The sequence below is a fragment of the Maylandia zebra genome, linkage group LG7 (assembly GCF_041146795.1).
Source record: "Maylandia zebra isolate NMK-2024a linkage group LG7, Mzebra_GT3a, whole genome shotgun sequence".
NCBI classification, from domain to species: Eukaryota; Metazoa; Chordata; class Actinopteri; order Cichliformes; family Cichlidae; genus Maylandia; species Maylandia zebra.
The window spans coordinates 22,394,131-22,408,226 of record NC_135173.1 but is presented as its reverse complement, the minus strand read 5'-3'; the positions used below and the strand labels follow the sequence as shown (position 1 = coordinate 22,408,226).

The window sequence follows — 14,096 nt, the reverse complement described above, 5'->3', positions numbered from 1 at the left end:
TGATCCGACTGTTGCCAACACAGCTGCACGTGCGGCGCTGCTAAACTATCGACGCCGTGTGCCTCATAGTCCTAAACCAAAGCCATTAAAAGCTAAAATTAGCATCAGTAAAGTTTCAATATTCTTTATTTTTTGTAATCTGAATATTTGGTTATATAATAATAATAATGCTAGACAAATAAACATAAACGTGGTTATGGAACAGCGGAGCTCTTTGGAATCAAGAACCCCACCCTGATGAAGGGTGTTGCCAAATTGGTTTTAGCCACAAAAAGCCACAGAGATTTTATTATACTCAGAAATCCTTACTTCCTGCCCTTTCCATCTCTGCCCATTGCATGTAGACTTAACAGTCATAAAGGTACAGGCAGAGCAAAGCTGCACACACCTACTCTTCAAACAATATTAAAAGGATTAAAAGGATATCAAAGAAACAAAAACTCCTAATACCAGTGAGACATCACTAGCAACGATGCCCCCTGGTGGGAAAGAAATGTTCATGCTTCACATGTTGTCAGTTTGAAAGAAAAATACATTCAGATTCAACAAACTGCAGTTACAGACATGAACGTGGAACAAACAAAAAAGGGAGTTTAGACAGCATTAGACAGTAAAGCTCATCATTCATGACTTTCAGGGCTAATAACTTTTGAGTTACTTTCCTTATGAAAATACAGTTATTGCTATCATCATGAATATGCTTCCTATTTAAGTAGTAGATTACAATTAATTTTACAAAAAATACATATACATTTACAAATCATTCCTTATCTGGATCTGTGAAGATGCTGATAGGGAACGTAGGAAGGAAAGGAATGTGGATTGCAAAGTTATCTTCATATTCATTCATAAATATCTAAAAAGAGCATTATTAAATGCTACGTCCAGTTGAACAGAATCAACTTTTTGGGAGAGCGTTATTAAATTCTCCCCAAAACAGTCCAAATAAACCTTTGGAGACAAAGTTAGATCGGGAATCCTGAGGTGGAGAAGAGGGATAGTAGATTTACTGGACAAAGGATGTTGAACAGACAGGAGGAAAAGAAGGATACCATTCATGGATGGAGTGAAGGAGGACAGAGGGCTGGTGTGGCAGAAGAGGTGTTCTCAAATCTTGTTTGAACATTTGCTAAAACTGGACAGCATTGTTGCTTGGTTAACAGCAACCGACACCACTAATTTGTTCCTTGGAGCCAAAGTACAAACTGAAACATTTAGTGCCAGCAATCAGAGGGCTGTACAAGAGGCTGGTTTTCAGGAAGCAAAAACAACACCGAAAAATCAGCACTATTGATTGTCTGAGAACATTTAATACAGCAAGAAGACATTTTCTATCATGTCAAAAAGGTATGGGCGTATGCAGAGGAAATAAAACTGTACATAAAACTGCACAAGTTGATCCTGTGCTGCCAGCTTGTGCTGATAGGATTAGCTGTCTTACACGCATGGAAGCAGTTTTATGTCTTATATCTCCCATGTGCGCTTGATGGTCTGTGCAACAGATGAGTGACGTGCCTTTTACAGCTGTCACTTCTTAGACACGCTGACCTGCTATTAATAGTGATGTTAAATCTCAAAGTAAAGAGGATTTACTCTGCAAAAAAGAACAGAAACACATATTTTCACTGAACCCCAAAACTCTAAAAGTAATTATTAAAAGGAGATAACATTAAAGGATCTAACGTACATTTTAGTTTCAATTTCATTTCATGGTTTATTATGTCGATCTATATCTCCCTGCTAACATAAAATCATTTACAACTTCTGATAAACAGAAAGAAATGTCTCCTAAAGGAAACATATGCCAGAAATGCACATTTCGCAGCTCCCGCAGAAAAAGCAATCACCTGTGATTGTGAGAATTGACTAATTTCCTCGTACTGGTTCCTGTCATTGGCCAGGATGAGTCTTCCCAAACGAGGCGGGCGGAAAAGCAAGTAGCTTATCTCATTTCCATCCCCACTGGTTACAGCCCCCACATTGGCGCTTGTGATGGGCTGCCTTGTTCCTGTGAAAAGACAAACACACACACATAGACAAGCGGTCCTCTGATGAGTGCTGATGACTCTACTGAATGTGGCCTCTTTGCAGTCTAGTTCAGCTTGTAAAATTACAGCCCCAAACTTTAGAGGTTACTTTAACTCATGCACAGGGCAGATGAGCTTCCTGATGCGGAGAGCATGAAATGTATCAGATGGAGCCACGTTTTAAATACACTATTGTCTGATTGTTTCATCTGCTCAGAAGCACAAACAAAGGAGAAAGGTGCCATATTTCTGGATTTTAATGTTCACAAATCATCATGACTACTCCTGTAGCCTCTCTGCTCTGTGTATGTGTGCAGCTCAGTCTGCTGTTGGTTAAAACCAGACCTTATAGAAGGGGTGTCAAACATGAGGCCCGGGGGCCAGAATCGGTTCGACAAAGACTCCAATAAGGCCCACTGGACGAATGTGGAAAATGTGAAAGAGTATACATTTTGGACTCTTAACTGTATTGTCAGATGTTTTTAGAGCCAAGCGATTCATACTACACCAAAGTAATTAAGTAACAAAAAAACAATGCCATGACAGAAATGTTGCTGTTTTTTCAGTCTGCTATTGAACAATCGACAACTTTTTTTCTTACGATTCGAGCACAAATAACCTACTACAGCAGCATTTCTTTGTCATGTATAAAAAGTGTAAACTGTATTGTTGAAACTGCAATGTCTCATGGATTAAATGCACTGATGAACTTCTTTATACTGACAGAAAGGGGTGTTTCACTGGCTCGATCCACTTAAGATCAATCATATGTGGCCCATGATGTAAAATGAATTTAACACAGACAGGAAGGCAAAGGAAATGGAAATAGCATGGACCCAGCAAGCTGTTACTGGCTGAGGGATTCACACACACCCACACACTTCCTAAAGAGTGTAAGCCCAGAAGCATCCCAAACAGCAAAATCTGAAAAAAGTAAGAAGATTACACCTCAGAAGTTCATAATTGAAAAATGTTGTTTTTTAGGAACATCCTGTGTATTACACGTTAAATAAGTTTTCCACACACTTTTATTCTGTGTGTTATAAGTCTGACTAACAACCAGTTCTTAAAATAAAGGTTGTCGACGTAACTATACTGTGTGCGTGACTGCGCATTCATCATCATGGTTATCTTTCTATCATTGTCATCTTCAGAAGGTTTTTTTTTTTTTTTTTTTTGGCATCTTACCTGGAAATACCATGAGGTTCGCCTGCGTTACCATGGTGATGGTGTGTGGCCTGGCTGTGACGACAAATTTGTAGAGAGGAGACGTGTGCTCGCCGTCTGTCACTGTGAAACTGAAGCTGCCAGAATCCTCACCTGGAGCAGAACAGATTGCACAGTTTTAACGGGTCACTTGTTAAGTTCGAGCTTTGAATCTGCTTTTGTTTGTTTCTGCCCCTTTTTTGTCTCTCTGAAACTTTATTGTCTTTACACTTGAAAAGGCAGAACATTGTTTAAAGCTTGCTACACCTTTATTGCCTTGTTAGAACGTAAAAAAAAACACCACGTATTTGTCACAATAAGGTACAAATAAATATTACATGTACTACTTATTTAATTATTTTTTTTACAACCTAGCCACAGTATATCTCTGGGGTTTAATTGGCCTATTGATCAATACCAGTAACATTCTGATTACATTACAAGTTTATTGAGATTTCTGCTTGGAGAAACATAAAGACCTGTGTTTCAGCTCGTCGTGTTAGCAACACTCTGAGGTAGACGCAAATAAAGGTCACAGAGTAATCAGCGTGTCAGCGGAGATACAGCGTGATCGAGCACTTAACCTCTAATTCTAATGATCTCACCCTCGTGGACGAAGACGACCTCGCCTTTGTTTACGTGAGCCTGCGTAAAATTTAGGATCTCATCATCAGGCGCCTCTTTCAGTGCAACCCTCCCATTGATCGGCATTTCAACGTTGTAAACCAGTTCCTCTGCGGGAGTGTCAGCGTCCTCAGTGCTCAGCATGCTGGAGGTGATATCAGCTTCCTCACCAGCAAAAACCTGTGAAATACCAAAGACAACAGGAGAGAGAAACACAGTTAAAGACACTTTAGGGGTTGGGGAAAAACATCAATACAGTATCATGATATTTTGTGCAGTATTTTTATTTAATATATGAAAATACATACATAAATAACAAATAAAAATAAGAGATGGATAGATAGATAGATAGATAGATAGATAGACAGACAGACAGACAGACAGACAGACAGACAGACAGACAGACAGATCGATTGATGGTAAGTACAAAAAGAAAACCCAGCCTATCCGTGAAACATAAAGCAGCCAGCTCCAAAGTAAGAATTTAAAAGGTTAATTATTTCTCCATGGCAGTCTGCACACGCCTGTTATCAGAAGATGGAACACAGCAGTGCAGACTGAATGACTCTCCCTAGGTGGAGGGCCCTTAATGGACTTCTAATGGTCGGATGGCTGAAAAGAGCATTAATTGAAAGAAATGGGCCAGATCTCTAGAAAGACATTCCTAAATAGCTGGAATCAGTTGGGAGAGTGTGCTTAGGGTGCCTTGCAGTGAGAAGTAAATATCGATCTAGAAAGCCACTCACCCTTCAATACCACACTCCCTCTTTTTACAGACCCGGGTTAAAGACCAGAAAGCCTCTGGGCAGAGGAAAAGAGGACACTTCGGTGGTAGATGTTAATGTGGTAAGTGTCAGTCAGTGGGAGACAGAAAGCGACAGATCCTAACAAAGCACAGACTCAGTGACCAGAAACTGGTAATCGAACTGGGGAGGACACAATTATTGCCCTCTGAGGACAAAACAGAACATGTGATCACTGTTTAATACGTGAGGTCAAACCAGATATGCATTTCCTCCTAAAACGAAAATCATTCAGTAACGCAAGGATCACTTACTTTAACTGATTCAATGCTGTAATTGCAAATTTCAGTGCGCTAAACAGCGTCTCTTAATAAAAAAAATTATCCATAGTAGAAGGAGACTGGGCACATCTGACTGGACCTGGTTTTTCAAATCTGTCTGTCAGTGTCACATAAAGTCTCGGTATGAATTTCTGGGTGGAAGTGCAGATTAAGACACACTGACAAGAACACAGCCAAAGCCTGGAGAGCGTTTTGGTGAAAAAAAAAAAAAAAAAAAGACAAACTATCTCGATGGGATTCTTTTCTAATGAGGATACTACCAAAGGAGAAAAAAAAGAAATAGTTGCTCAGCTTCTGTGACCGATTTCTCTGTACAGATTAATGGTGGCTGTTTATCAGAAACCCTGTTGCTAATGGACGATGTCTAAAGAGAAAACTGATGCTACTCTTTCTGCTATTATCACAGCCATGGTACTAAAATCTTTTAGTAAAGTGTCTACACTGCTTTCACATCTTCTGTTTTTTCACGAGGATTCAAAAACACACCACCAAATATTGTAAGTAAGGCATGGCACACAAACAGTTTCAGGTCTTAAAGTGGGATTTAGTTTTACTCTAATAGCAGGTGAAACTCCTAAATTAATAGTTAAGTTTATGCTGTAGGCAATTCACACATTTAAAACCAATACTGCTTTATGGTAGGAAACACTCTTAATGAAATATAAAGGATTATTTGCAACAAGATGAAGGGCCTGTGAGAGTGTAACTGGGTGCAGTAGTGCTTTTAGCATGCTCACACTGAATGTGGCAGACTACAGATGTTTAGCAGGTCTTCTGGTATAATACTGACTGTGCATGCTTACTAGGTTTGGTCTCAGGGTTTATGTGTTTCTCAATGGAGGGTCCTTTATGGGCTCATTTTAGTTTGGGTAACTGTTTGGATTTGATTCGTTACAGAGTTTGAAAATGTTGATTCCTTTTTTTGACTTAACATACTAATAGTGAGCTGGATTACTATGAATAGTCCTGAGTTTTCATTTATGTCTTTACTTCATCTACATGATTTTTGTAAACAGTTTCTGTTTTATGATGTTTTGGGTCATGATTTTATTGTTATTCTAACATGAAATAGATTTATTTGTACTGTTCAGGTTGGTGTCTCGGTTTCAAAGAGTTACTGATACAAGTTTACAATTTACTCTTGTGGTAAATTTTAGCATATAGGAAAGCTATATGCTAACAATGCCATACCGCTGTATTTAAAACTAGGTTCTTTACTGCTGTTGTTTGTATTGACAACATGTAAGCCTATGGGGAATAATATATAAGGATTCTTTTATTATGACTTTGTTACAGTAACAGGTCATAACCATTTAAATACAGAACAATTTCAGTAGCTGTACAATCTCCCAAAGTGTTTTTCTTTTCTTCTGGAAAACAAAATTAAATTAATATTCCCTTAATATTCGTTACAAAACATTCTAATGAATTCTGCTAAATAAAGAAATGAATTCCATATATGCACTACATAATTATGTCAAGTATATGGGTCTTGTCTCTTTGTCTAATATATGTATTTTGGCAACTTCCTGTTTTTATTTTGAAAGTTTTTTTTTTTTTATCATGTTCTGGGTTAGTTTTGCTTCCTGTCCTCCCATTTGCTGGAATTTACATTAAAGGCTTCTGTTACTGATGTCAAGCTAGCTCATGTGTTCACTGGACAAATTAAAATAATATGACTGTCAATAGAATTTAAGCAGTCACAGGCAGAAAATCATCTTTAGTAAGATGTGTACAAAATAATTTGCCAATTGAATCTATTTTTCTCCATATTCTCCAGAAATGTGGCGCTGCTGCAAATATCAGGGAATAGATGTTGAGGGAAAACCTTAAGACTCATCAAGCAATCAACATCCCCAGGGCCGCATTATCTTCCATTTCCCTATTATAGACGCTTTCAGAGAAAGTTTAATCTTCAGTTCTGAAGCTTTTGTCTTTTTAAGTGCTTTATGTCACTTCTGGTTTTTCACATACCTCCAGAGTTCTGCAATATAACAAATGTTTTATGAAGTCTATAATTTAGTTGCCTTTCAGTCCAGTGCTTATAACATCCCACTCAATTTGACACTCCATCAAAGCCCTTTCAAAGCCCAGACTGCATCAAGAGTTCAAAGCTGTGATCCATCATTATACACTTACTGCTTTTTCTGTTGCTAGATTTTGTCTTTGTTGCTCTCAAACGATAACGCTTAAAAAATGGTGATGAGCGCAAAGATAAGTAGGCTTTGAGTCAAAGATAAATCAAGAGTCCCATTCATAACAAAAGCCCTATGTCTATATGTCTAATCTCAGTGTCGAGCGGCAGAAAAGACCAATATTTGTCGCTTGCATAATAAAAAACGCATTTAGAATATGCAGAAGTCTATTATTAACAAAGGAGACATAAGCAAGATATAAAAGAAGACTTATGTTTGCAACAGATAAAAAGGAAATAAGACGGGGGTCATTTCATGTGAAAGTTACCCATGTGTTGCGTATTTCTGCGCTGAAACATGTGCGTGTACAGTCAAACAGAATTAGCACCGACAAGTTCATGTGTAGTTCAAAAGACGTTTCGACACCTCAGTTAAAGAGAACCCAAATTTATTTGAATGGTAATGTTTTTGAAAGTCTAAGTTACACATAGTTATTGCTTCAAAGGCATCTATATGAGTATATGTCTACTCCTTGGAGAGCAGAGTTGGTTGTTTTGAAGCAAATATGTGGCAAAATTTGGAATAATGCCCAAACTGTCAGCTTGAATTTCATGAATTTTGAGCCAAAAAAAAATCTACTAAACATGTATCTCACACTGTGGCACCACTGGCACTGCTGGCTGAAGTCCCTGCAGAGACTAAGATTGTGACTGGACCTGGTGATTTTTTTTGGTCTTTTCACCATAGAGGCTGTGGACTAAGAAAAAGGAGGGACAATAAGCTTACATGTGTCAAGTTCCTTCATGAGCAAAAACATGTGTCGCTAGGTAGGTGCTAGGTAGAATCGACAGCTCTATCACATCAGCCTACAACAACAAACAGGAAAGCGTTTTATCCTCGCTGTTGCAGAAACCTGCAGAGATCTTGTGATATGGGGCTTTAGAGGAGCTCGTTCTCCTTGGGGCAGTTTTCTTCTCGCGGCCTGCAAAAAAGCACAGTCTGATAGTTTGTCCAGGGGCACACCGATGGTGGGGGAGTGCAGACTAACCCAAACGTTCCCAGCCAAATCTGGACTCTATCAGAGAGGTTTGCAAGTGGATTGCCTTAAGGCAGAACACCCACTTTTCCTCTTTGCACCATGGATGAGACGGCTGCTCAGTGCATGCCCACCCCTCTATTTTAGCCCTATTCTCGCAGAAGCCTTCGGTGTACAGTATGCAGACATGACTCAGCTGAAAATAGCACCACCCACCTGGACAATTTCTCAGCTTTGAGCAGCACTGCAGACAAATTTGGTGTCCCATCGTTCAAGCTGAGGGGACAAGCTACTGGCAATTATCTGTGGGAATAATCATGTTAATGCTGAAAACTGTTTGCTCGACAGCAGCCTAACACATCCTCAAGAAAAGCTCTCAAGTCATCTAAAGCCCAGGATTTATTCACCTTTACAAAGAGATTGCTGTTAAATGCCAGCTCTTATAGGAACTAGGTTTAACTAAGGTTTTCCAGAGGCTGACATGAGAAGCTTTCCTGTTGGTCTCCAGCAGGATTTAGTACACAAACAGTTTTTTCCCTGTTTCCCATTCAAATGTTTTCTGGTGTTGTCCAAGAGCCATCAGATACTAATTAAATGCTGAAATGTGTACTGTACCTTTTTCACAAAAAGGCATATGTTTGCTAATGGCAAACAGAATTTACACTGTTAGAAGGCTGAGCGATGCTATTACAGAGCAATTCCCGGTCCTTTACACTAGATGGCCACATTAGCCCATTCTCAACCACAGCCAATCTAGGACAGGCAATCTGAAAATGGTCTCGCAAACTGATAGTTTATATAACAATCAATGCATTTAGCACCTAGGAGGACGGGCCGCAAATTCAATCTGATTGGAGATAATGGCTGGCATTTCATTTTGAGGGAGTAATGAAGTAGCTGCCATAGGCAAATGACTTTGTTTGCCAGTGACTCAACATCATCCTCTAAACGTCTGAGACTCTGAGGGGCGCCAGATGTTTGCAGCTGCATCCAAAACTGCCTAGGCATCATGTTTAAGTACAAATCCACCAGTGTGTTCGTAATTCTATACTCGGGAGCTAAAGTTGACAGCGGGAATAATGCTATTTAATTTCGATTTCTCCTCCCCTCGTCCAGCTCATTCCTCTCAGAGATACAGGTTAACTACATGCCCTCGCTCCTACTTTGTGTCGTAATGAGAGATTAAACAAAAGTACTTAGCGAGGGTAATGAGGCTATCACTCAAAGTCAAAGTAATCTTGTAAAATGTGAGAGATGCAAAAGCAAAATAGATTGGCAGGCGGAAGCAGACAAAGACAGACAGGGTTTAAATTCTAATCAAGACCAGCTGTATCCTGCAACACCAGGCCAAATGTGATCAGACTGAGCAGAACCCGATCACGGTCGTGTTAGTCATCATGTCTACAGAGGTCACTACACACACACAGAACACACACACACTTCCTGCTCTAAATCAATCCAAGTGCCACTGGGCCAGCCCCTTGCTCTGTGCGGGTTAGACATCCACATATTATTATGTTACATTCTGCAGCCGCAGCAGAGGAGTCGCAGGGATTGGATGCTGGCCTCACTCTGCCAGAAAGCCGCGGTCTCATCGACCATCTTGGTTTTCCAAAAATACGGGTTGCCAGGGAGACGAGGAGCCACAGGCAGAGCGGGGAGGGCTGAATGACACAGTTGGTTTCCAGTTCTGTGAGCTGATTACTGTCGACTTTTTCCGACTGCGTGACTACTCCTGCTGTAGAATCTACGTTATTCATCCCCCTAAACGTTTCTTTCATGACTGACGTAAATCAGTTTAAAAGCTTGCCACAAACTCATTATAAGCCTTCAGCAGAGTCATTCAAATATACACCTTTCTTCTTACAACATAAAGTTCTAAGAATTCAGTGCGGAGGTGTTTCGTTCTTTGACAGTCTGCCACTACCAACTTATGAAACATTATCCAAATCGCCGGGGAGAAGCAAATATGCACATCCATCAAACTTCTGTGTTGTTATGCTGTAATTTCACTTGGAACCCAAGCACAACTTACCCCTCAGAAAAGTGACAGTACAGGATCAAAATGGAAAATCTAGACACATACTCAGAAATGTATACCTGAAATTCCGCCTGATGCTTTATAGTGGGCACAGTGGTGAATCACTGCCCTTCTATTGTAACGTGACTTTGCACAACTTACATTCTGAATTTTCACTTTATTAAAAAAGCAAATACTCTTAGGGAGACGGTGCATGTCTGAGATCTGTATAGTTCAGACTCGATGTACAAATTCCATGCATTCGTTTGCCTTACTGCGTGGAGAACATTTTATATGCAGGTCATACAAGATTCATGATTTTGGACTGTTACTGCGGCTGAAACTATAGTGTATGGATGTGAGAACTGTCAGCAAAGCATACACATTTCATTCAGAGAAGATTAATTTATCAGCTTCTATAGACAGATTGATCTGTCTGTTATTTTGTTGGAAAATCAAACTAAATGAAGACTAAAGCACAAAGCACTATGGGGTAATTCTGCTAAATTGACCGCCTTTCAGCACGCCAGAATCTCATCAACCGTTATAAAGCCGTTAATCTGTCATTCTTTCATATTTTGCGCGGCTTGAGCATCAGACCAGAGTTTGAAGCAGGTGGTAATGCCTGTAGCCTGTCAATCACGCATGCACGAGTCAAACTAGGTCTCTCTTCCTGCATACTGCAGCAGAGAGACCAAATACATACACTTTCATCTAATAACTTGCTCCAATAATGTTTGAAATACTGCAATAAACATGTGCTCTTTTCTCTTTCACAGGGAATGAAAGCTGGTGGTCAGCTTGAATTGATATCGGGTAAAATGTACAACACTTTATAAGCATAAGGGAGTTTCAATATGTTAACTTTTCTGGCTTGATGAGCATGTGGGAGAATTGGTCACCTATCACACATTCATAAGAGCAAAGTATTACCTCTGTTCCGGTGTTGCGCGTCAGTTTCGGGGGCTCGTCGTTGACAGGTATGACAGTAACCGAGATGGTGAAAGGGAGGCTCCTGCGGTCAATGTCATAAGCAGAGAGCGAGAGTGTAAAATTGTCCTCGGTGCTCTCTGTGCTGTCGTGCATGTAGTAGACTTCTCCACGTCTCATCTGCAAGAGACCAAAAGGATGCCAGTTGTTATATAGATCTCATCATGATTCATGAGTGGCAGAACACATAATAAAAGGTTAGATGAACTTCAAAGGTGGGATTCAATTTTACAGTGTGATTGTGTCTCTTAGCATCTGTACACAGTGGAAACCAGGGAGCCGTAACTTCTCTATAAACCTGGTTAAATCTTTTAGGAGGAATTCAAGATCATGACCTGCACACAGCATTATTCAAAGGTCTTGAGCCATTCCTCAAAGTGATCTTGAACAATAGCTTTCTCAAGGTATTTCAAAGACCTTAGCTACTGGCTCCAAACTTTGAACCAAAAATGTATCACTCCATATAATCTATTGCCACTCATTGTCAGACCAGTACTTATAGCTGTGCATTGTCAGAGGAATGCTTTTTCTTCTTTTTTGTTTTTGTTTGTTAAGCCACTTAACACCTATCATTTAATTATAACAAAATGCAGCTAACTCAAGGTGACAGGTCAACATATGACAGACAACAAAGAACCATTCTTAAGGAAGAGACACAGAAAAAAGGACAAGGAATGCAAAATTAGACAAGTACTGGAGTAAAAATCAGTGGCAACAGATTTGATGGAGTGATGAATTCAAATTTTTGGTTCCAATTGCTGGTATTGCTTCAGCAATTATCTCAGTATTTTCCTGACTGAAGTTTGGTCCATTTACAGCATCCTGCCATGCGATTGCATTTGTCCCTAACCACCAGGAACCCTCATGTTAACTTTTATTGAATGGAAAAAAGTTAGCTTTCATCCTCCAGCTTCAATGTGTTTGCATTATGCTAACCATAGCTGCGTAGCTAGCCACCATGTGGCACATCATTATATCAGCTAGCCCAAATTCAGTAACCATACAAACGTCACTGCTGTTTTCTGTCTTCATTTATGTCAGAAGTGATAGCAGAGCTGTACGTTTAAATTTTTCAGAAATCCCTCAATAAGAACATGCTATATTATTTAATCTTAATTTTTGGGGGGAGACTTCCCGCAAACCACTAGAGGGAGCCCACGTACCACCAGTGGTGCGCATACCACAGTTTGAAAATGACTGCGATACAGAAAATGACAGAAAATGTCTGATTGGCAACAACTTCATTCTTCATCATGACAGTGATCCCAAACACACTGGCAATGCAACAAATGATACCTGGAGAGAAAAACAGCAGTGTGGGATCATCTTTTTCAGAGAACAAAATTCAGAAACATCCAAAGAAGAGCTTTGAATGTCCTTCAAGAAATCTGGAGAACTATTCCTGACTACTGGTTAAATAAATTATAAGAAAGCTTGCTTGAGGGAGTTCAGATTGTGAATAATGGTAGTCATATCAAATACTGACTTTCAAGCTTACTGAAAACACTGTTTTTGCTTTGTATACTGCATTTCCATTTGTGTTTGCGCATTTCAACAAAATCGCTGCAGCTATTTCCCATTTTCGTAGAAAAATAAAACAAAATGAGGGTCGGCTCAAGAGTTTTGCGCAGGGCTGTAGTTTGAAACGTGGATGGATTCAACGTGTTCGTCACATATGAAGCACAATATGCTTATTCTTCACAGCAGTAAAACTACATCCACAATACTGTATTATTACAGTCAAGTGTAACGAAATCAAGGCACTGATAAGGGTAGTCCACCAAATTGAGCTTGGAACAATTTGCAACTGCACTTTGTTACAATGCTCTTTGTAACTTTTAAAAGCAGTCTACAAATAGGCTCTTTTGCTTTCTTGCCTGGAGTTACTGTAGATGAGAAGATAAATACTATTCTCTGGTCTGGGTCATAAATCAATTGGTTAAATATGCCAAATTTGCCAGGAGACAGTTTCCCCAGCTCAGCATAAAGATCGGTCTTTTGCATTGATTAAATAAACAACTTACCGTATGTAAGCGGGCAGTAGAGTTGCTGGTAAGTGGAGTTTTTGATAGACTTTTTTTTAATGTGAAGCCAGACCCACTGTCTTCTAGATGTAACCTAATATTCATTGGACACATCTTTGCAAAGAAAGTGTTTCAAAGTATAGTTTCAAACATTTTCTTTAAAAGGATTATATTTTAAAAGGATGAGAAGAATATATTGTTTATAGCGCACCCTGTATTATTTTTGTTTTTCTCCAATCAGATAATATGATACCAGCTTTCAAAGTCGAGAAAAGGCTATAATCAGGATTTAAATGTCTGTCTGATAGCAGCTCAGGAGCAAGTGAGCTGACACCTTGAGAGAAACCAGATGTAGAAAAGAGTCAGTCATCCATTGTTAAGGGAACTACATAGAAAACAGCGGCTGTGGCTGGGCCGAACAAAGAGCTTTACCTTTCTGCATTCCTGTTTAAAATCTTTGCCGAATGGCTCGAATAATTTAACTTAAACATCCGTTTTCGCTGATACTTTTTGACACATTTACAGATTCAGAACACTTCTCTGCAAAGAGAACAATTAGATCTTTGTCTAGACAAAAGCCAGAAAGCCACAGAGATGAAGGGACCTGCTTCAGAGAGCAGCAATTGGCGAATGGATTCCATATGACGGGCATCCTTTTGGAATAACAACCTTCATCATCATTACTGATCAGGGAAAGTCGGAGAGAAAATCAGTCTGCTTGCTGGAACAATAAACAGTTGCTGGTAATTGGACACTTGGCCAACTCAGCAAGGCTGATGTGTATGGTTGTGTTTATTACTAGCTGCAGACTTTATGTTAGTCTAATTTTAGGCCGATGAAAAGTCTCTTGGTCTGGTTGGCTATTGAACTATGGAGTACAAATGGCAAAGGCATGCTTGCAGTGTTCAGAAAACATGCACTGTGTGAAAATATAAAGAAGACAATGCAGA

The 14,096-nt window shown here is 39.6% G+C and overlaps 1 protein-coding gene across 1 annotated transcript in view; it reads right to left on the bottom strand.

Moving 5' to 3' along the window:
* Positions 1-14,096, bottom strand: part of cspg4 (chondroitin sulfate proteoglycan 4) — a 75,658-nt gene that overhangs the window by 6,504 nt on the left and 55,058 nt on the right. The window contains exons 6-9 of the mRNA XM_004570281.4: positions 11,066-11,242; positions 3,839-4,037; positions 3,216-3,347; positions 1,848-2,008 (exon numbers count right to left, since the gene is read on the bottom strand). Of these exons, the coding sequence (XP_004570338.1) occupies positions 1,848-2,008; positions 3,216-3,347; positions 3,839-4,037; positions 11,066-11,242 (669 nt within the window). The remainder of the gene's footprint in view (positions 1-1,847; positions 2,009-3,215; positions 3,348-3,838; positions 4,038-11,065; positions 11,243-14,096) is intronic.